The sequence below is a fragment of the Salvelinus alpinus genome, chromosome 4, assembly GCF_045679555.1.
Source record: "Salvelinus alpinus chromosome 4, SLU_Salpinus.1, whole genome shotgun sequence".
Lineage (NCBI taxonomy): Eukaryota > Metazoa > Chordata > Actinopteri > Salmoniformes > Salmonidae > Salvelinus > Salvelinus alpinus.
Window position 1 is genome coordinate 19,287,708 of NC_092089.1, and position 21,110 is coordinate 19,308,817.

A 21,110-nucleotide genomic window follows, 5' to 3' on the forward strand; every position below is an offset into this window, starting at 1 on the left:
GGTTGGACATATAGAGTTCCATATAGAACCTATGGTTGGGCATATAGAGTTCCATATAGAACCTATGGTTGGGCATATAGAGTTCCATATAGAACCTATGGTTGGACATATAGAGTTCCATATAGAACCTATGGTTGGACATATAGAGTTCCATATAGAACCTATGGTTGGACATATAGAGTTCCATATAGAACCTATGGTTGGACATATAGAGTTCCATATAGAACCTATGGTTGGACATATAGAGTTCCATATAGAACCTATGGTTGGGCATATAGAGTTCCATATAGAACCTATGGTTGGACATATAGAGTTCCATATAGAACCTATGGTTGGACATATAGAGTTCCATATAGAACCCATGGTTGGACATATAGAGTTCCATATAGAACCCATGGTTGGACATATATAGTTCCATATAGAACCTATGGTTGGACATATAGAGTTCCATATAGAACCTATGGTTGGACATATAGAGTTCCATATAGAACCTATGGTTGGGCATATAGAGTTCCATATAGAACCTATGGTTGAGCATATAGAGTTCCATATAGAACCTATGGTTGGACATATAGAGTTCCATATAGAACCTATGGTTGGACATATAGAGTTCCATATAGAACCTATGGTTGGGCATATAGAGTTCCATATAGAACCTATGGTTGGACATATAGAGTTCCATATAGAACCTATGGTTGGACATATAGAGTTCCATATAGAACCTATGGTTGGACATATAGAGTTCCATATAGAACCTATGGTTGGACATATAGAGTTCCATATAGAACCTATGGTTGGGCATATAGAGTTCCATATAGAACCCATGGTTGGACATATAGAGTTCCATATAGAACCTATGGTTGGGCATATAGAGTTCCATATAGAACCTATGGTTGGACATATAGAGTTCCATATAGAACCTATGGTTGGACATATAGAGTTCCATATAGAACCCATGGTTGGGCATATAGAGTTCCATATAGAACCCATGGTTGGACATATAGAGTTCCATATAGAACCCATGGTTGGACATATATAGTTCCATATAGAACCTATGGTTGGGCATATAGAGTTCCATATAGAACCCATGGTTGGACATATAGAGTTCCATATAGAACCTATGGTTGGACATATAGAGTTACATATAGAACCTATGGTTGGGCATATAGAGTTCCATATAGAACCTATGGTTGAGCATATAGAGTTCCATATAGAACCTATGGTTGGACATATAGAGTTCCATATAGAACCTATGGTTGGACATAGAGTTCCATATAGAACCTATGGTTGGGCATATAGAGTTCCATATAGAACCTATGGTTGGACATATAGAGTTCCATATAGAACCTATGGTTGGACATATAGAGTTCCATATAGAACCTATGGTTGGACATATAGAGTTCCATATAGAACCTATGGTTGGACATATAGAGTTCCATATAGAACCTATGGTTGGGCATATAGAGTTCCATATAGAACCCATGGTTGGACATATAGAGTTCCATATAGAACCTATGGTTGGGCATATAGAGTTCCATATAGAACCCATGGTTGGACATATATAGACCTCCTCCTCTCCTCTGCCCTCGGTTGTTCTATGGGCCTACAGAGTCCGAGTCACAAATGGCACCCTATTCCCTTCATAGTGCACTATATTTAACCAGATCCCATCACCCTATTCCCTTTATAGTGCGTCAGGTAGCCGGTAGGTAGCCTAGTGGTTAGAGCATTGGACTAGTAACCGTAAGGTTGCAAGATCGAATCCCTGAGCTGACAAGGTAAAAATCTGTTGTTCTGCCCCTGAAAAAGGCAGTTAACCCACTGTTCCTAGGCTGTCATTGAAAATAAGAATTTGTTCTTAACTGACTTGCCTAGTAAAATAAAGGTAAAATAGTGCACAACTTTTAACCAGAGCCCTTAGTTTTTGACCTATGGGCCCTGGTCACTATAAAGGTAATACTCTGCCACTTGGGACACAGCCAGAGTAGAGCACAGTGTTTGAGGAAGCGTGTCTTAGGACGGATGTGAACATGCTAGGTCTTGTGCAGACAGTCAGTAGTATGTATGGGGGGTGAAACCAGAGACTGCAGTCAACTCAGCAGGAATCCTGGAGCAACTAGACTCCCTACACACACAGCTTAGCACTGACACCACCTTACAGAGAGAGAGAAACTTACTGTGGAGGTCAAAAGTTGAGCTCGTGTTTATTCTGTCAAATATGATGGATGGAGGAGGAGGAGGAGGAGGAGGAGGAGGAGGAGTGCTTGTCTACATGTTGGACATACACTTAAATCAGCTTGGCCAGAGTTAGGGAAGGGATGTGTGTGTGAGCATTTGTTTGTGTGTATGAGTGTGTGTGAGAGCATTTGTTTGTGTGTGAGCGTGTGTGTACTGTATACAGAGGGTGTGAGTGTGTGTACTGTATACAGAGGGTGTGTGTGTGTGTGTGTGTGTGTGTGGGTGCTGAAAAGTGCTCTGTGGGAAAGCCAAACGTTACCCGAAGCCAGAGTGTTGGTCCTACACACGTTGAGGGAACCAGAGACTTCTCCCAGCTAGAGCTTGTGCCAAGTAGGACACTTTAATATGCTGCACTGGCGGGAGGCCAACTGTTTAGAGTAAAATACAGCTCCCTCAGGCAGATATAGAGCACCGCTTTCACTGATTAACTGACCCAACAAACACTATTTCTCTGTTTCACTATAATCTTACTTTCCAACATCGGACACTTTCTTTTCAGTAGGCCTATCATAACAGTACTTGGAGTTTGAAAGCTGCAGGATATTTAAATGGATTTTAGATTTGAATATAACCTTGGGTGGTACTTGATGTATTTTGTTCCTTTTATCAGAGAGATATTGAGTACCGTTGAAATTAAAGCGTAAAGAAATGGTATTTGTCACTGTTCAAATAGGTGTTTGTTAGAATGACACTTCTGGGAGCACCACAGTGAGTCACTGAAAGCTTTTTAACTGATTTGATTAAGCCCAGTCTTTTCAACGTACTGTCTTTTCAACGTACTGTCTTTTCAATGTACTGTCTTTTCAGCGTACTGTCTTTTCAACGTACTTTCTTTTCAACGTACTGTCTTTTCAATGTACTGTCTTTTCAACGTACTGTCTTTTCAACGTACTGTCTTTTCAACGTACTGTCTTTTCAACGTACTGTCTTTTTAACGTACTGTCTTTTCAACGTACTGTCTTTTCAACGTACTGTCTTTTCAAAGTACTGTCTTTTCAACGTACTGTCTTTTCAACGTACTGTCATTTCAACGTACTGTCTTTTCAATGTACTGTCTTTTCAACGTACTGTCTTTTCAATGTACTGTCTTTTCAACGTACAGTCTTTTCAAAGCACTGTCTTTTCAAAGCACAGTCTTTTCAAAGCACAGTCTTTTCAAAGCTCTGTCTTTTCAAAGCTCTGTCTTTTCAAAGCTCTGTCTTTTCAAGTTACTTTGGAATAATAATGTACCTGTAACTGTAACAGACATAAAACAAATATAGACATTAGAGGTCGACCTCTAATAGACATATCATAACGGATTGACAGTTGCATCCCACTGAGAACACACTGGTTGAATCAATGTTGTTTCCACGTCAATTCAATGAAATTACGTTGAACCAACGTGGATTAGACGTTGAATTGACGTCTGTGCCCAGTGGGATAGCTCTTAACACACATGACAGATAGACTGACACTGCTATCGTAATTATCAGCTTAGGCATTGTCTTCCGTATATTATTCAAGTGTGAAATATGGTTTATCTGAGAAGCTTCTACATAGTTTGAGTAGCTAGCCTACTTTTGTTTGTCCATTTAGTATGGTATTTATGGTTTGTTAATCATAGCTGCACACACATTCAGTGTGGCTGTGGCTTTGGCCACACCACGTTCAAGGTTAATGTAAGGATAGAGTAAAGGGCCTCCCGGGTGGCGCAGTGGTCTAGAGCACTGCATCGCAGTGCTATGCTGCGCCACCAGAGTCTGGGTTCGCGCCCAGGCTCTGTCGCAGCCGGCCGCGACCGGGAGGTCCGTGGGGCGACGCACAATTGGCTTAGCGTCGTCCGGGTTAGGGAGGGTTTGGCCGGTAGGGATATCCTTGTCTCATCGCGCTCCAGCGACTCCTGTGGCGGGCCGGGCGCAGTGCGCGCTAACCGAGGGGGCGGGTGCACGGTGTTTCCTCCGACACATTGGTGCGGCTGGCTTCCGGGTTGGAGGCGCGCTGTGTTAAGAAGCAGTGCGGCTAGGTTGGGTTGTGCTTCGGAGGACGCATGACTTTCGACCTTCGTCTCTCCCGAGCCCGTACGGGAGTTGTAGCGATGAGACAAGATAGTAATTACTAGCGATTGGATACCACAAAAATTGGGGAGAAAAGGGGATAAAATTAAAAAAAAAAAAAAAAAAAAAAAAAAAGGATAGAGTAAACAGAAAAGTTGTAAAACTGATGTTGAAAACAGTGTAAACAGTCCATACATTTCATCGTTCTCATTCTGTGTTCCAGTGTTGAATGGCCACTGCAGGTCCTTACGGGGGAAGGAGCTCTTCCTGAGGCCCAGAGGGAGAGAGGCTATCCAGGCCAGAGAGAGGGCTGAGAGGGGACCTCACAGGACCTCTACAGGACCCCCAGCCAGGACCTCCAGCACCACCCACAGTCTTCGCCACAGCAGACCCACCCAGGAGCACCCAAAGCAGGTACACCAGGGAGACACAGATGGCCTGGGATGGAGAGTACCTGGGCTGAATCCCAAATGGCACTCTATTGAATATTCTCCATGTAGTGTACTACCCTTGACCAAGGCCTATAGGGCTCTGGACAAAAGTGGTGTACTATATAGAGAATAGGGTGCCTTTCGGGACAGATTAAGTGTGTATCTTAATGGTCTGATGCCAGCGTGCCAGTCTGTTAGTGTTGGCCCCAGTATTCTGTCGCTGCTGGAGGGTTTACATTTCCTGTCCTCCTGGTACAGCTTCCTGTTGGCTACAGACATGCTGACCTTTCTCTTTCTCTCTCTCTCTCTCCCCCTAACTCTCTCTCTCTCTCTCCCCCTAACTCTCTCTATCTCTCAAACCAGACTTCCCCTTCCCCTCGGCCGTAACTAACCCCTCAACATTTACAAATCTGATCTGTAAGGTTTAAGGAAGCAATATGGTGGAAACTCCACCACTACACTGCTGACATAGTCACATTGTTCTGCATGGCAACTGGGAGCAGTGATGCTCTCTGGTGGGCAGAGTGGGATGGTTCCCTCATTCTTCCCTGCAACGCTCAGCCCCTCCCCGACACACACACACACAGACACCTTTATGCAGAGGAATAATACTGACAGTTACTGGCTTCATGTACATAACCTTGGCAGACATACGTCATTAAGAATATTTAGCATGAGTGCTATTTCAAACACATTCCAATTTGGGTCTTCCTTCATTCAGTCTGTGATCCAAATGGCACCCTATCCCCTATGTAGTGCACTACTTTTGATTGGTGCCCTATGGGCTCTGGACAAAAGTAGGGCACTATCAAGGGATTAGGATGCCATTTGGGACACAGGCCTGATCTCCTTTGTGCATCTGCTGTTATATAGGAGAGATGCCAGAAACCTCACCTTATCCTTGGCAAACCAACAGGTGACAGATTGTCTGGTGTCCTGTCCACCTTGGTGTGGAACTAATCAACTACACCTCATTAAGAGAGGAGATTTGAAGTCTGTACTCTACTGTAGATGATCAGGTTAAAACGTGGACCGATGGTCAATGATGAAATGTAGAGCAGCTATAGATATAGAAGGAGAAGACATACTGGACCTAGGTATAAATGATGATAGAGCTAGGTATAAATGATGTTGGAGCTAGGTATAAATGATGATGGAGCTAGGTATAAATGATGATGGAGCTAGGTATAAAGGATGATGGAGCTAGGTATAAATGATGATGGAGCTAGGTACAAATGATGATGGAGCTAGGTATAAATGATGATGGAGCTAGGTATAAATGATGATGGAGCTAGGTACAAATGATGATGGAGCTAGGTATAAATGATGATGGAGCTAGGTATAAATGATGAGGGAGCTAGGTATAAATGATGATGGAGCTAGGTATAAATGATGATAGGGCTAGGTATAAATGATGATGGAGCTAGGTATAAATGATGATGGAGCTAGGTATAAATGATGATGGAGCTAGGTATAAATGATGATGGAGCTAGGTATAAATGATGATGGAGCTAGGTATAAATGATGATGGAGCTAGGTATAAATGATGATGGGGCTAGGTATAAATGATGATGGAGCTAGGTATAAATGATGATGGAGCTAGGTATAAATGATGATGGAGCTAGGTATAAATGATGATGGAGCTAGGTATAAATGATGATGGAGCTAGGTATAAATGATGATGGAGCTAGGTATAAATGATGATAGAGCTAGGTATAAATGATGATGGAGCTAGGTATAAATGATGATGGAGCTAGGTATAAATGATGATAGGGCTAGGTATAAATGATGATGGAGCTAGGTATAAATGATGATGGAGCTAGGTATAAATGATGATGGAGCTAGGTATAAATGATGATGGAGCTAGGTATAAATGATGATGGAGCTAGGTATAAATGATGATGGAGCTAGGTATAAATGATGATGGGGCTAGGTATAAATGATGATGGAGCTAGGTATAAATGATGATGGAGCTAGGTATAAATGATGATGGAGCTAGGTATAAATGATGATGGAGCTAGGTATAAATGATGATGGAGCTAGGTATAAATGATGATAGAGCTAGGTATAAATGATGATGGAGCTAGGTATAAATGATGATAGGGCTAGGTATAAATGATGATGGAGCTAGGTATAAATGATGATGGAGCTAGGTATAAATGATGATGGAGCTAGGTATAAATGATGATGGAGCTAGGTATAAATGATGATGGAGCTAGGTATAAATGATGATGGAGCTAGGTATAAATGATGATGGGGCTAGGTATAAATGATGATGGAGCTAGGTATAAATGATGATGGAGCTAGGTATAAATGATGATGGAGCTAGGTATAAATGATGATGGAGCTAGGTATAAATGATGATGGAGCTAGGTATAAATGATGATGGAGCTAGGTATAAATGATGATAGAGCTAGGTATAAATGATGATGGAGCTAGGTATAAATGATGATGGAGCTAGGTATAAATGATGATGGAGCTAGGTATAAATGATGATGGAGCTAGGTATAAATGATGATGGAGCTAGGTATAAATGATGATGGAGCTAGGTATAAATGATGAGGGAGCTAGGTATAAATGATGATGGAGCTAGGTATAAATGATGATGGAGCTAGGTATAAATGATGATGGAGCTAGGTACAAATGATGATGGAGCTAGGTACAAATGATGATGGAGCTAGGTATAAATGATGATGGAGCTAGGTATAAATGATGATGGAGCTAGGTATAAATGATGATGGAGCTAGGTATAAATGATGATGGAGCTAGGTATAAATGATGATGGAGCTAGGTATAAATGATGATGGAGCTAGGTACAAATGATGATGATGTGAGATTTCCAAAATGTACTCTTTGATAATCATCCTTGTGTCTATTGCAGGTTTCAAAAGGGAACAGACTGTCACGGGTATCGTCAGCTACCGTACGCAACTCCGGTGCCAAAAAGCCCCCGGCCTCCCGACCACTGCCGTCTAGAACTGTGAAGTCCACAGCCGCAGCGCTTCCCAGGGGCCACACCCCCTACACCAAAGCCAGACTTCTCAAAGAGGCCAAACTCACCGTGGGCAAAAGAGCCTCCTCCAAAGCTCGCCAACCCCTGAAGAACCAACGGCGCTCTGCCAGTGGCAGTGCCCTCCGCCACCCACGCCCACCACACTCCAACTCAGGAAAACTCTCAAGCGGCGATGCAAAGACTCCCAACAAACAGAAGGTACAATCCAACAAGGCAGCTGGCAGGTGTTGCCTACAACGAGTCAACGGGCAGCTTCACCCACGCCGATGTGGCGGTAAGCAGGTACTGCAGGGGCGTGAGGGCGTCAGACACTCCAAGAGACGTCTGGGGCTCCCGGCTGAGGAGTCTTCGCCGGAGGTCAAAAAGGTTAGACTGCAGGTCAATGCCCCGGAGACGCGAAGCAGCAGGAAGGTCAATGTCCAGGAGAAGACTGTGGCGGGGTCCGGTGGCCATCTTGGTAAGGTCACGTCCTCCCGACCTTCCTCCTCGGAGCAAAGACCCAAACGAGCCTCCGCTGGCAAGCTGATGTTGACCCGACAAGCACAGCCCATACCCCCTACTGCTAATACTACTACTACTGCTAATACTACACCACCAGCTAAGAACACTACTTCTAAGAAAACTTTCCAGGGCACTTCCAAGAACACTTCCCATGTCACTTCCAAGGGCACTACCACCTCCACTTCCACTACCTCAGCAGCCAAGGTGAAACCAGGCACCAGCAGCCAGGCTAAACCAGCAGCAGAGCCTAAAGCAGCAGAGCCTAAAGCAGCAGAGCCTAAAGCAGCAGAGCCTAAAGCAGCAGAGCCTAAAGCAGCAGAGAGGCAGCGGGGAGAGCGGGAAGAGCGGGAGAGTGGGGAGAAGAGAGGTGCAGCACCACCCCCGCCCCTGTCCCTAACCGAGGTGCCAGTGTTCAGACCCAGCCTGGAGGAGTTCCACGACCCCCTGGTGTATGTGGAAGCGATGCGGGGGCAGGCAGAGAGCTATGGGCTGTGCAGGGTGGCTCCTCCTCAGGACTGGAGGCCAGAGTGCAAGCTGAAAGAGGACATGAGGTTTGTGACCCAGGTGCAGCACATCCATAAGCTGGGTCGGCGCTGGGGGCCCAATGTACTCCGGCTGGCCTGCATCAGGAAACACCTCCAGGCCCAGGGCATCTCCATGGAGGACCCCCCGCTCATAGGTACATTTCTGTAGGACTGATACTTAGGGTGCATCCCAGCTGGCACCCTATTTGCTACATAGTACACTACTTTTGACCAGAGCCCTATGGGTTCCCTATGGACCCTGGTCAAAAGTAATGCACTAAATAGGGAAAAGGGTTTCATTTGGGACTAAGACTGTCACTAAGATTTAATGTCAAAGATGTTTAGGGAGCTACAAATAGTTCCGCCACATCCTGTTATTCTAGTACAGTTCCATGATATTCTAGTACAGTTTCATGTTATTCTAGTACAGTTTCATGTTATTCTAGTACAGTTTCATGTTATTCTAGTACAGTTTCATGATATTCTAGTACAGTTTCATGATATTCTAGTACAGTTTCATGTTATTCTAGTAGAGTTTCATCTTATTCTAGTACAGTTTCATGTTATTCTAGTACAGTTTCATGTTATTCTAGTACAGTTTCATGATATTCTAGTACAGTTTCATCTTATTCTAGTACAGTTTCATGTTATTCTAGTACAGTTTCATCTTATTCTAGTACAGTTTCATCTTATTCTAGTACATGTTCATCTTATTCTAGTACAGTTTCATGATATTCTAGTACAGTTTCATGTTATTCTAGTACAGTTTCATCTTATTCTAGTACAGTTTCATCTTATTCTAGTACAGTTTCATCTTATTCTAGCACATATGTCAACTCTACATAGAGTGGCTATCTATCAAGTTTTACAGTTTGAAGTTTCCTCTTGTTAATTCAGTGTGCTGCTAGAGGTTTCCTTCTGAGGGAACTATATTATAGTTAAAAGGCTTCTCCCAAATTACCTCTGACCCCCCCCACCCCCTCATCCTGACCTCTGAACCACCTCTCATCCTGACCTCTGAACCACCTCTCATCCTGACCTCTGAACCATCTCTCATCCTGACCTCTGAACCATCTCTCATCCTGACCTCTGAACCATCTCTCATCCTGACCTCTGAACCACCTCTCATCCTGACCTCTGAACCACCTCTCATCCTGACCTCTGAACCACCTCTCATCCTGACCTCTGAACCACCTCTCATCCTGACCTCTGAACCACCTCTCATCCTGCCCATCCTGCCCATTGGCTGCTGCTGATTGCTCTTAGTGTGTTTGTAGGTGAGACCTTGACTCTGACCTTACCTAGTGAGGAAGGATTACAGTTCCTCTGCCAGGTGGCAGCTTTGATGAGATTACACTGGGAGAGATGGGGGTTGTCAGGATCGCCGACACACGAACACGCACACACACACACACACACACACACACACACACACACACACACACACACACACGACTAGTGTAGCCCACACACAGTCACATACACACACACACACACTCACACACACACACACTCTCACACACACTGACAACCCCCAGACCAGTAGCAGTGTGTGTGTGTGAGAGAGTGAGTGAGTGAGTGAGTAAGTGAGTGAGTGAGTGAGTGAGTGAGTGAGTGTGTGTGTGTGTGTGTGTGTGTGTGTGTGTGTGTGTGTGTGTGTGTGTGTGTGTGTGTGTGTGTGTGTGTGTGTGTGTGTGTGTGTGTGTGTGTGTGTGTGTGTGTGTGTGAGAGAGTGAGTGTATGTGAGAGTGAGGGAGTGTATGTGTGAGTGACAAATGGGGAACGTCTGTAAGGGGATTTTACAGGCAGCAGGCACCCATGGTGAGGGAAAGGAGAGGAACGAAGGAGCAGAGACATTACACTCTGTCTGCGTCTCAAATGGCACACTATTCCCTATATAGTGCACTACTTTTGACAAGGGCCCATATTAGTTATATAGGGAATAGGGTGCCATTTGGGACACATACATTCTCTCTCTCAGGCTCCAATACCTACAGGCCTCTGCTTTGTCAGAGTGGGCCTCAACATCAAACAGGATCATGGCTGTCTAAACCAGGCTGTCCTGGCTAACAGAGCCAAGTCATTCATTCATCAAACATCCACAGCCTCTCATCTAGAACATTTGGCTGTAATTAGTTTGAAAGCTTATTGTAAATGTAGTGAACGTTGCTGCTTTTTCAGAATCCATGTTTATCAGCCCTGTTGGTCCTCTCTATATCCTCCCAGATGCATACAGTATATCCATTTTAACCCGTGTTCTTCTATCTTGGTCATGGGCCACAGGGTGTGCATGCTTTTGTTCCAGCCCAGCACTAACAGCCCAGTACTAATACAACAAATCAACCAATCATTATTAAGCCATGTGGTTTCACAGAACCAGGATTAAAGAACATTGTTTTAACCTCCTTGTTCTGTGTTCTGTCTCACCCACCTTCACTCCCTTCTCTTCCTCCTTATCCTCCCTCGCTCCCTCCTTCACTCCCTTCTCTTCCTCCTTACCCTCCCTCGCTCCCTCCTTCACTCCCTCCCTCCCTCTCACCCTCCTTTACTCCCTCCCTCCCTCCTTCACTCCCTCCCTATCCCTCTCACCCTTCTTCACTCCCTCCCTCTCTCCCTCCTTCACTCCCTCCTCTTCCTCCATATCCTCCCTCTCCCTCCTCTTCCTCCTTATCCTCCCTCTCTCTCCTTCAATCCCTCCTCTTCCTCCATATCCTCCCTCTCCCCCTCCTCTTCCTCCTTATCCTCCCTCTCTCTCCTTCAATCCCTCCTCTTCCTCCATATCCTCCCTCTCCCCCTCCCTCCCTCCCTGCCAGGCGGATGTGAGTTGGACCTGGCCCGGTTCTTTCAGCTCATCAACGACATGGGCGGCATGCAGCAGGTCAGCGACATGAAGAAATGGAACAAGCTAGCCGACCAGCTCCGTATCCCCAAGACTGCACAGGTACTGTACTGCTTCAAGGCTGCATAAATGGCACCCTATTCTCGATATAGTACTGCTTTTGACCAGGGCCCATAAGGCTCTGGCCTACTATATAGGGAATAGGGGGCCATTTGGTACTCAGCCTCTTGTGTTGACCATGATGCTGTTCTGTAACAAACAATTCCTTCCGGCATCCGTGTCTTGTAGTGTTTCATCTACACTGAAGTGGGTCATTTTGTTTTCATCCTACTTTTTTATTTGAGATTGACTTCTGATGAAAACCAACAGCCAGCCCAGCTAGCTGCATAGCTAAGTATAGCACTTTGACATTTGATGTTAACACTGCCCTCCCTGTCAACTGTCAACTGCAACGTAATAATATCCTACCACCCGACCACAGGATCGTCTGGCCAAGCTGCAGGAGGCCTATTGTCAGTACCTACTGTCCTACGACTCCCTGGACCCCGCTGAGCGCATCCGCCTGGAGAGGGAGGTGCTGGAGGAGAAGGGGAGGCTGGAGAAGAAGAGAGGGCCCCTGGAGGGCCACTCAGATGACTCCCAACAAAGCCTGCTCCAGCTGCCCCGCTGTGAGCCCAAGAATGGCCTGGTAAACGGGGTGATCCGGAGGAACGGCCTGCCCAGGAACCTGGAGGAAGGAGCGAAAGAGGGGAAGGAACAGGAGAAGGACATGTGGCTGAGGTCCAGCAGGAGGAGACTGTTCTCTCAGGAGAAGAAAGGAGGAAGAGGAGGATCAGAGGAGGAGAACGAGTTTCTTAGCGACCAGCACAAGTGTATATACAGGGTAGGTCATGTTAGCCCCTTTCTCTGGCCCTGTACACACTCAGGTTGAACAACTGATGTACAACACATTTGGCACAACAAATGTGATACAACAGACAGTTTTTCTGGACAGAAATAATTACCCAAGCATAGTGGAGGCACTACAAAACGCACAATGCTTGTGTAAATATTATATTGGTTAAGTCTATTGGTTAATGAGCTCTGTGGTAGCTGTGTGTGGGCAGATTGAATACAGTGCAGCACTGTGGGTATAGCTGTTAGTGCCTGGAGGCAGAACTACAATATCCCTGGTTCAGTTGCTCTCACATCTAATATAGGTCATTGCACATCTGCAAGCACAGAGGCCACACACACGATCAGACACATTTCTGTCTTGATGCTCCATGATGATCTTCTGTTGCTCACAGTTCTCTTATCAGTAGTGTCAGTTACAGTTCTCCTGTAGTTTCAGTTAGTTCTCCTGTAGTATCAGTTAGTTCTCCTGTAGTATCAGTTAGTTATCCTGTAGTATCAGTTAGTTCTCCTGTAGTATCAGTTAGTTCTCCTGTAGTATCAGTTAGTTCTCCTGTAATATCAGTTAGTTCTCCTGTAGTATCAGTCAGTTCTCCTTTAGTATCAGTTACAGTTCTCCTGTAGTATCAGTTAGTTCTCCTGTAGTATCAGTTAGTTCTCCTGTAGTATCAGTTAGTTCTCCTGTAGTATCAGTTAGTTCTCCTGTAGTATCAGTCAGTTCTCCTGTAGTATCAGTTAGTTCTCCTGTAGTATCAGTTACAGTTCTCCTGTAGTATCAGTTAGTTCTCCTGTAGTATCAGTTACAGTTCTCCTGTAGTATCAGTTAGTTCTCCTGTAGTATCAGTTAGTTCTCCTGTAGTATCAGTTAGTTCTCCTGTAGATCAGTTAGTTCTCCTGTAGTATCAGTTAGTTCTCCTGTAGTATCAGTTAGTTCTCCTGTAGTATCAGTTAGTTCTCCTGTAGTATCAGTTAGTTCTCCTGTAGTATCAGTTAGTTCTCCTGTAGATCAGTTAGTTCTCCTGTAGTATCAGTTACAGTTCTCCTGTAGTATCAGTTACAGTTCTCCTGTAGTATCAGTCAGTTCTCCTGTAGTATCAGTTAGTTCTCCTGTAGTATCAGTTAGTTCTCCTGTAATATCAGCTAGTTCTCCTGTAGTATCAGTTAATTCTCCTGTAGTATCAGTTAGTTCTCCTGTAGTATCAGTTAGTTCTCCTGTAGTATCAGTTAGTTCTCCTGTAGTATCAGTTAGTTCTCCTGTAGTATCAGTTAGTTCTCCTGTAGTATCAGTTAGTTCTCCTGTAGTATCAGTTAGTTCTCCTGTAGTATCAGTTAGTTCTCCTGTAGTATCAGTTAGTTCTCCTGTAATATCAGTTAGTTCTCCTGTAGTATCAGTTAGTTCTCCTGTAGTATCAGTTAGTTCTCCTGTAGTATCAGTTAGTTCTCCTGTAGTATCAGTCAGTTCTCCTGTAATATCAGTTACAGTTCTCCTGTAGTATCAGTTAGTTCTCCTGTAGTATCAGTTAGTTCTCCTGTAGTATCAGTTAGTTCTCCTGTAATATCAGTTAGTTCTCCTGTAGTATCAGTTAGTTCTCCTGTAGTATCAGTTAGTTCTCCTGTAATATCAGTCAGTTCTCCTGTAGTATCAGCTAGTTCTCCTGTAGTATCAGTTAGTTCTCCTGTAGTATCAGTCAGTTCTCCTGTAGTATCAGTTAGTTCTCCTGTAGTATCAGTTAGTTCTCCTGTAGTATCAGTTAGTTCTCCTGTAGTATCAGTCAGTTCTCCTGTAGTATCAGCTAGTTCTCCTGTAGTATCAGTTAGTTCTCCTGTAGTATCAGTTAGTTCTCCTGTAGTATCAGTTAGTTCTCCTGTAGTATCAGCTAGTTCTCCTGTAGTATCAGTTAGTTCTCCTGTAGTATCAGTTAGTTCTCCTGTAGTATCAGTTAGTTCTCCTGTAGTATCAGTTAGTTCTCCTGTAGTATCAGTCAGTTCTCCTGTAGTATCAGTTAGTTCTCCTGTAGTATCAGTTAGTTCTCCTGTAGTATCAGCTAGTTCTCCTGTAGTATCAGTCAGTTCTCCTGTAGTATCAGTCAGTTCTCCTTTAGTATCAGCTAGTTCTCCTGTAGTATCAGTTAGTTCTCCTGTAGTATCAGTTAGTTCTCCTGTAGTATCAGTTAGTTCTCCTGTAGTATCAGTTAGTTCTCCTGTAGTATCAGTTAGTTCTCCTGTAGTATCAGTTACAGTTCTCCTGTAGTATCAGCTAGTTCTCCTGTAGTATCAGTTAGTTCTCCTGTAGTATCAGTCAGTTCTCCTGTAGTATCAGTTAGTTCTCCTGTAGTATCAGTTAGTTCTCCTGTAGTATCAGTTAGTTCTCCTGTAGTATCAGTCAGTTCTCCTGTAGTATCAGTTAGTTCTCCTGTAGTATCAGTCAGTTCTCCTGTAGTATCAGTTAGTTCTCCTGTAGTATCAGTTAGTTCTCCTGTAGTATCAGTTAGTTCTCCTGTAATATCAGTTAGTTCTCCTGTAGTATCAGTCAGTTCTCCTGTAATATCAGTTACAGTTCTCCTGTAGTATCAGTTAGTTCTCCTGTAGTATCAGTTAGTTCTCCTGTAGTATCAGTTAGTTCTCCTGTAGTATCAGTCAGTTCTCCTGTAGTATCAGTTAGTTCTCCTGTAGTATCAGCTAGTTCTCCTGTAGTATCAGTTAGTTCTCCTGTAATATCAGTTAGTTCTCCTGTAATATCAGTTAGTTCTCCTGTAGTATCAGTTAGTTCTCCTGTAGTATCAGTTAGTTCTCCTGTAATATCAGTCAGTTCTCCTGTAGTATCAGTTAGTTCTCCTGTAATATCAGTTAGTTCTCCTGTAATATCAGTTAGTTCTCCTGTAGTATCAGTTAGTTCTCCTGTAGTATCAGTTAGTTCTCCTGTAATATCAGTTAGTTCTCCTGTAGTATCAGTTAGTTCTCCTGTAATATCAGTTAGTTCTCCTGTAGTATCAGTTAGTTCTCCTGTAATATCAGTTAGTTCTCCTGTAATATCAGTTAGTTCTCCTGTAGTATCAGTTAGTTCTCCTGTAGTATCAGTTAGTTCTCCTGTAGTATCAGTTAGTTCTCCTGTAGTATCAGTTAGTTCTCCTGTAGTATCAGTTAGTTCTCCTTTAGTATCAGTTAGTTCTCCTGTAGTATCAGTTACAGTTCTCCTGTAGTATCAGTTAGTTCTCCTGTAATATCAGTTAGTTTTCCTGTAGTATCAGTTAGTTCTCCTGTAATATCAGTTAGTTCTCCTGTAGTATCAGTTAGTTCTCCTGTAGTATCAGTTAGTTCTCCTGTAGTATCAGCTAGTTCTCCTGTAGTATCAGCTAGTTCTCCTGTAGTATCAGTTAGTTCTCCTGTAATATCAGTCAGTTCTCCTGTAGTATCAGCTAGTTCTCCTGTAGTATCAGTTAGTTCTCCTGTAGTATCAGTCAGTTCTCCTGTAGTATCAGTTAGTTCTCCTGTAGTATCAGTTAGTTCTCCTGTAGTATCAGTTAGTTCTCCTGTAGTATCAGTCAGTTCTCCTGTAGTATCAGCTAGTTCTCCTGTAGTATCAGTTAGTTCTCCTGTAGTATCAGTTAGTTCTCCTGTAGTATCAGTTAGTTCTCCTGTAATATCAGTTACAGTTCTCCTGTAGTATCAGTTAGTTCTCCTGTAATATCAGTTAGTTCTCCTGTAGTATCAGTTAGTTCTCCTGTAGTATCAGCTAGTTCTCCTGTAGTATCAGTTAGTTCTCCTGTAGTATCAGTCAGTTCTCCTGTAGTATCAGTTAGTTCTCCTGTAGTATCAGTTAGTTCTCCTGTAGTATCAGTTAGTTCTCCTGTAGTATCAGTCAGTTCTCCTGTAGTATCAGCTAGTTCTCCTGTAGTATCAGTTAGTTCTCCTGTAGTATCAGTTAGTTCTCCTGTAGTATCAGTTAGTTCTCCTGTAATATCAGTTACAGTTCTCCTGTAGTATCAGTTAGTTCTCCTGTAATATCAGTTAGTTCTCCTGTAGTATCAGTTAGTTCTCCTGTAGTATCAGTTAGTTCTCCTGTAGTATCAGTTAGTTCTCCTGTAATATCAGTTACAGTTCTCCTGTAGTATCAGTTAGTTCTCCTGTAGTATCAGTTAGTTCTCCTGTAGTATCAGCTAGTTCTCCTGTAGTATCAGTCAGTTCTCCTGTAGTATCAGTCAGTTCTCCTTTAGTATCAGCTAGTTCTCCTGTAGTATCAGTTAGTTCTCCTGTAGTATCAGTTAGTTCTCCTGTAGTATCAGTTAGTTCTCCTGTAGTATCAGTTAGTTCTCCTGTAGTATCAGTCAGTTCTCCTGTAGTATCAGTTAGTTCTCCTGTAGTATCAGTTAGTTCTCCTGTAGTATCAGTTAGTTCTCCTGTAGTATCAGTCAGTTCTCCTGTAGTATCAGTTAGTTCTCCTGTAGTATCAGTCAGTTCTCCTGTAGTATCAGTTAGTTCTCCTGTAGTATCAGTTAGTTCTCCTGTAGTATCAGTCAGTTCTCCTGTAGTATCAGTTAGTTCTCCTGTAGTATCAGTTAGTTCTCCTGTAGTATCAGTTAGTTCTCCTGTAGTATCAGTTAGTTCTCCTGTAGTATCAGTTAGTTCTCCCGTAGTATCAGTCAGTTCTCCTGTAGTATCAGTTAGTTCTCCTGTAGTATCAGCTAGTTCTCCTGTAGTATCAGTTAGTTCTCCTGTAATATCAGTTAGTTCTCCTGTAATATCAGTTAGTTCTCCTGTAGTATCAGTTAGTTCTCCTGTAGTATCAGTTAGTTCTCCTGTAGTATCAGTTAGTTCTCCTGTAGTATCAGTTAGTTCTCCTGTAGTATCAGTTAGTTCTCCTGTAATATCAGTTAGTTCTCCTGTAGTATCAGTTAGTTCTCCTGTAATATCAGTTAGTTCTCCTGTAATATCAGTTAGTTCTCCTGTAGTATCAGTTAGTTCTCCTGTAGTATCAGTTAGTTCTCCTGTAGTATCAGTTAGTTCTCCTGTAGTATCAGTTAGTTCTCCTGTAATATCAGTTAGTTCTCCTGTAGTATCAGTTAGTTCTCCTGTAGTATCAGTTAGTTCTCCTGTAGTATCAGTTAGTTCTCCTGTAGTATCAGTTAGTTCTCCTGTAGTATCAGTTAGTTCTCCTGTAGTATCAGTTAGTTCTCCTGTAGTATCAGTTAGTTCTCCTGTAGTATCAGTTAGTTCTCCTGTAATATCAGTTAGTTTTCCTGTAGTATCAGTTAGTTCTCCTGTAGTATCAGTTACAGTTCTCCTGTAGTATCAGTTAGTTCTCCTGTAGTATCAGCTAGTTCTCCTGTAGTATCAGTTAGTTCTCCTGTAGTATCAGTTACAGTTCTCCTGTAGTATCAGGTAGTTCTCCTGTAGTATCAGTTAGTTCTCCTGTAGTATCAGTTAGTTCTCCTGTAGTATCAGTTAGTTCTCCTGTAGTATCAGTTAGTTCTCCTGTAGTATCAGTTAGTTCTCCTGTAGTATCAGTTAGTTCTCCTGTAGTATCAGTTAGTTCTCCTGTAGTATCAGTTAGTTCTCCTGTAATATCAGTTAGTTCTCCTGTAGTATCAGTTAGTTCTCCTGTAGTATCAGTTAGTTCTCCTGTAGTATCAGTTAGTTCTCCTGTAGTATCAGTTAGTTCTCCTGTAGTATCAGTTAGTTCTCCTGTAGTATCAGTTAGTTCTCCTGTAGTATCAGTTAGTTCTCCTGTAATATCAGTTAGTTCTCCTGTAGTATCAGTTAGTTCTCCTGTAGTATCAGTTAGTTCTCCTGTAAGTATCAGTTAGTTCTCCTGTAGTATCAGTTAGTTCTCCTGTAGTATCAGTTAGTTCTCCTGTAGTATCAGTTAGTTCTCCTGTAGTATCAGCTAGTTCTCCTGTAGTATCAGTTAGTTCTCCTGTAATATCAGTTAATTCTCCTGTAGTATCAGTTAGTTCTCCTGTAGTATCAGTTAGTTCTCCTGTAGTATCAGTTAGTTCTCCTGTAGTATCAGTTAGTTCTCCTGTAGTATCAGTTAGTTCTCCTGTAGTATCAGCTAGTTCTCCTGTAGTATCAGTTAGTTCTCCTGTAATATCAGTTAATTCTCCTGTAGTATCAGTTAGTTCTCCTGTAATATCAGTTACAGTTCTCCTGTAATATCAGCTAGTTCTCCTGTAGTATCAGTTAGTTCTCCTGTAGTATCAGTTAGTTCTCCTGTAGTATCAGTTACAGTTCTCCTGTAGTATCAGTTAGTTCTCCTGTAGTATCAGTCAGTTCTCCTGTAGTATCAGCTAGTTCTCCTGTAGTATCAGCTAGTTCTCCTGTAGTATCAGCTAGTTCTCCTGTAGTATCAGCTAGTTCTCCTGTAGTATCAGTTAATTCTCCTGTAATATCAGTTAATTCTCCTGTAGTATCAGTTAGTTCTCCTGTAGTATCAGTTAGTTCTCCTGTAGTATCAGTTACAGTTCTCCTGTAATATCAGTTACAGTTCTCCTGTAGTATCAGCTAGTTCTCCTGTAGTATCAGCTAGTTCTCCTGTAGTATCAGTTAGTTCTCCTGTAGTATCAGTTAATTCTCCTGTAATATCAGTTAGTTCTCCTGTAATATCAGTTAATTCTCCTGTAGTATCAGTTACAGTTCTCCTGTAATATCAGTTAGTTCTCCTGTAGTATCAGTTAGTTCTCCTGTAGTATCAGTTAGTTCTCCTGTAGTATCAGTTAATTCTCCTGTAATATCAGTTAGTTCTCCTGTAGTATCAGTTAGTTCTCCTGTAGTATCAGTTACAGTTCTCCTGTAATATCAGTTAGTTCTCCTGTAGTATCAGTTAGTTCTCCTGTAGTATCAGTTACAGTTCTCCTGTAATATCAGTTACAGTTCTCCTGTAATATCAGCTAGTTCTCCTGTAGTATCAGTTAGTTCTCCTGTAGTATCAGTTACAGTTCTCCTGTAGTATCAGTTAGTTCTCCTGTAGTATCAGTTAGTTCTCCTGTAGTATCAGTTAGTTCTCCTGTAGTATCAGTTACAGTTCTCCTGTAATATCAGTTACAGTTCTCCTGTAATATCAGCTAGTTCTCCTGTAGTATCAGTTAGTTCTCCTGTAGTATCAGTTACAGTTCTCCTGTAATATCAGTTACAGTTCTCCTGTAATATCAGCTAGTTCTCCTGTAATATCAGCTAGTTCTCCTGTAGTATCAGTTAGTTCTCCTGTAATATCAGTTAATTCTCCTGTAGTATCAGTTACAGTTCTCCTGTAGTATCAGTTAGTTCTCCTGTAGTATCAGCTAGTTCTCCTGTAGTATCAGTTAGTTCTCCTGTAGTATCAGTTAGTTCTCCTGTAGTATCAGTTAGTTCTCCTGTAGTATCAGTTAGTTCTCCTGTAGTATCAGTTAGTTCTCCTGTAGTATCAGTTAGTTCTCCTGTAGTATCAGTTAGTTCTCCTGTAGTATCAGTTACAGTTCTCCTGTAGTATCAGTTAGTTCTCCTGTAATATCAGTTCGTTCTCCTGTAGTATCAGTTAGTTCTCCTGTAGTAGCAGTTAGTTCTCCTGTAGTATCAGTTAGTTCTCCTGTAGTATCAGCTAGTTCTCCTGTAGTATCAGTTACAGTTCTCCTGTAGTATCAGTTAGTTCTCCTGTAATATCAGTTAATTCTCCTGTAGTATCAGTTACAGTTCTCCTGTAGTATCAGTTAGTTCTCCTGTAGTATCAGTTAGTTCTCCTGTAATATCAGTTAGTTCTCCTGTAATATCAGTTAGTTCTCCTGTAATATCAGTTAATTCTCCTGTAGTATCAGTTAGTTCTCCTGTAGATCAGTTAGTTCTCCTGTAATATCAGTCAGTTCTCCTGTAGTATCAGTCAGTTCTCCTGTAGTATCAGTTAGTTCTCCTGTAGTATCAGTTAGTTCTCCTGTAATATCAGTCAGTTCTCCTGTAGTATCAGTTAGTTCTCCTGTAGTATCAGTTAGTTCTCCTGTAGTATCAGCTAGTTCTCCTGTAATATCAGTCAGTTCTCCTGTAGTATCAGTCAGTTCTCCTGTAGTATCAGTCAGTTCTCCTGTAATATCAGTTAGTTCTCCTGTAGTATCAGTCAGTTCTGCTGTAGTATCAGCTAGTTCTCCTGTAGTATCAGTTAGTTCTCCTGTAGTATCAGTTAGTTCTCCTGTAGTATCAGTTAGTTCTCCTGTAATATCAGTCAGTTCTCCTGTAGTATCAGTCAGTTCTCCTGTAGTATCAGTTAGTTCTCCTGTAGTATCAGTTAGTTCTCCTGTAATATCAGTCAGTTCTCCTGTAGTATCAGCTAGTTCTCCTGTAGTATCAGTTAGTTCTCCTGTAGTATCAGTTAGTTCTCCTGTAGTATCAGTTAGTTCTCCTGTAATATCAGTTAGTTCTCATGTAGTATCAGCTAGTTCTCCTGTAGTATCAGTTAGTTCTCCTGTAGTATCAGTTAGTTCTCCTGTAGTATCAGTTAGTTCTCCTGTAGTATCAGCTAGTTCTCCTGTAGTATCAGTTAGTTCTCCTGTAGTATCAGTTAGTTCTCCTGTAGTATCAGTTAGTTCTCCTGTAGTATCAGTTAGTTCTCCTGTAGTATCAGTTAGTTCTCCTGTAGTATCAGTTAGTTCTCCTGTAGTATCAGTTAGTTCT

At 42.5% G+C, this 21,110-nt stretch overlaps 1 protein-coding gene across 4 annotated transcripts in view; it reads left to right on the plus strand.

Annotated features, from left to right (window-relative positions):
* Positions 1-21,110, plus strand: part of jarid2a (jumonji and AT-rich interaction domain containing 2a) — a 128,947-nt gene that overhangs the window by 65,785 nt on the left and 42,052 nt on the right. For 3 of the 4 annotated variants that reach the window (XM_071395885.1, XM_071395887.1, XM_071395888.1), the window contains exons 6-9: positions 4,498-4,688; positions 7,587-8,898; positions 11,557-11,684; positions 12,064-12,465. In XM_071395885.1, the coding sequence (XP_071251986.1) occupies positions 4,498-4,688; positions 7,587-8,898; positions 11,557-11,684; positions 12,064-12,465 (2,033 nt within the window). The remainder of the gene's footprint in view (positions 1-4,497; positions 4,689-7,586; positions 8,899-11,556; positions 11,685-12,063; positions 12,466-21,110) is intronic. The other variant, XM_071395886.1, reaches the window with a different exon arrangement.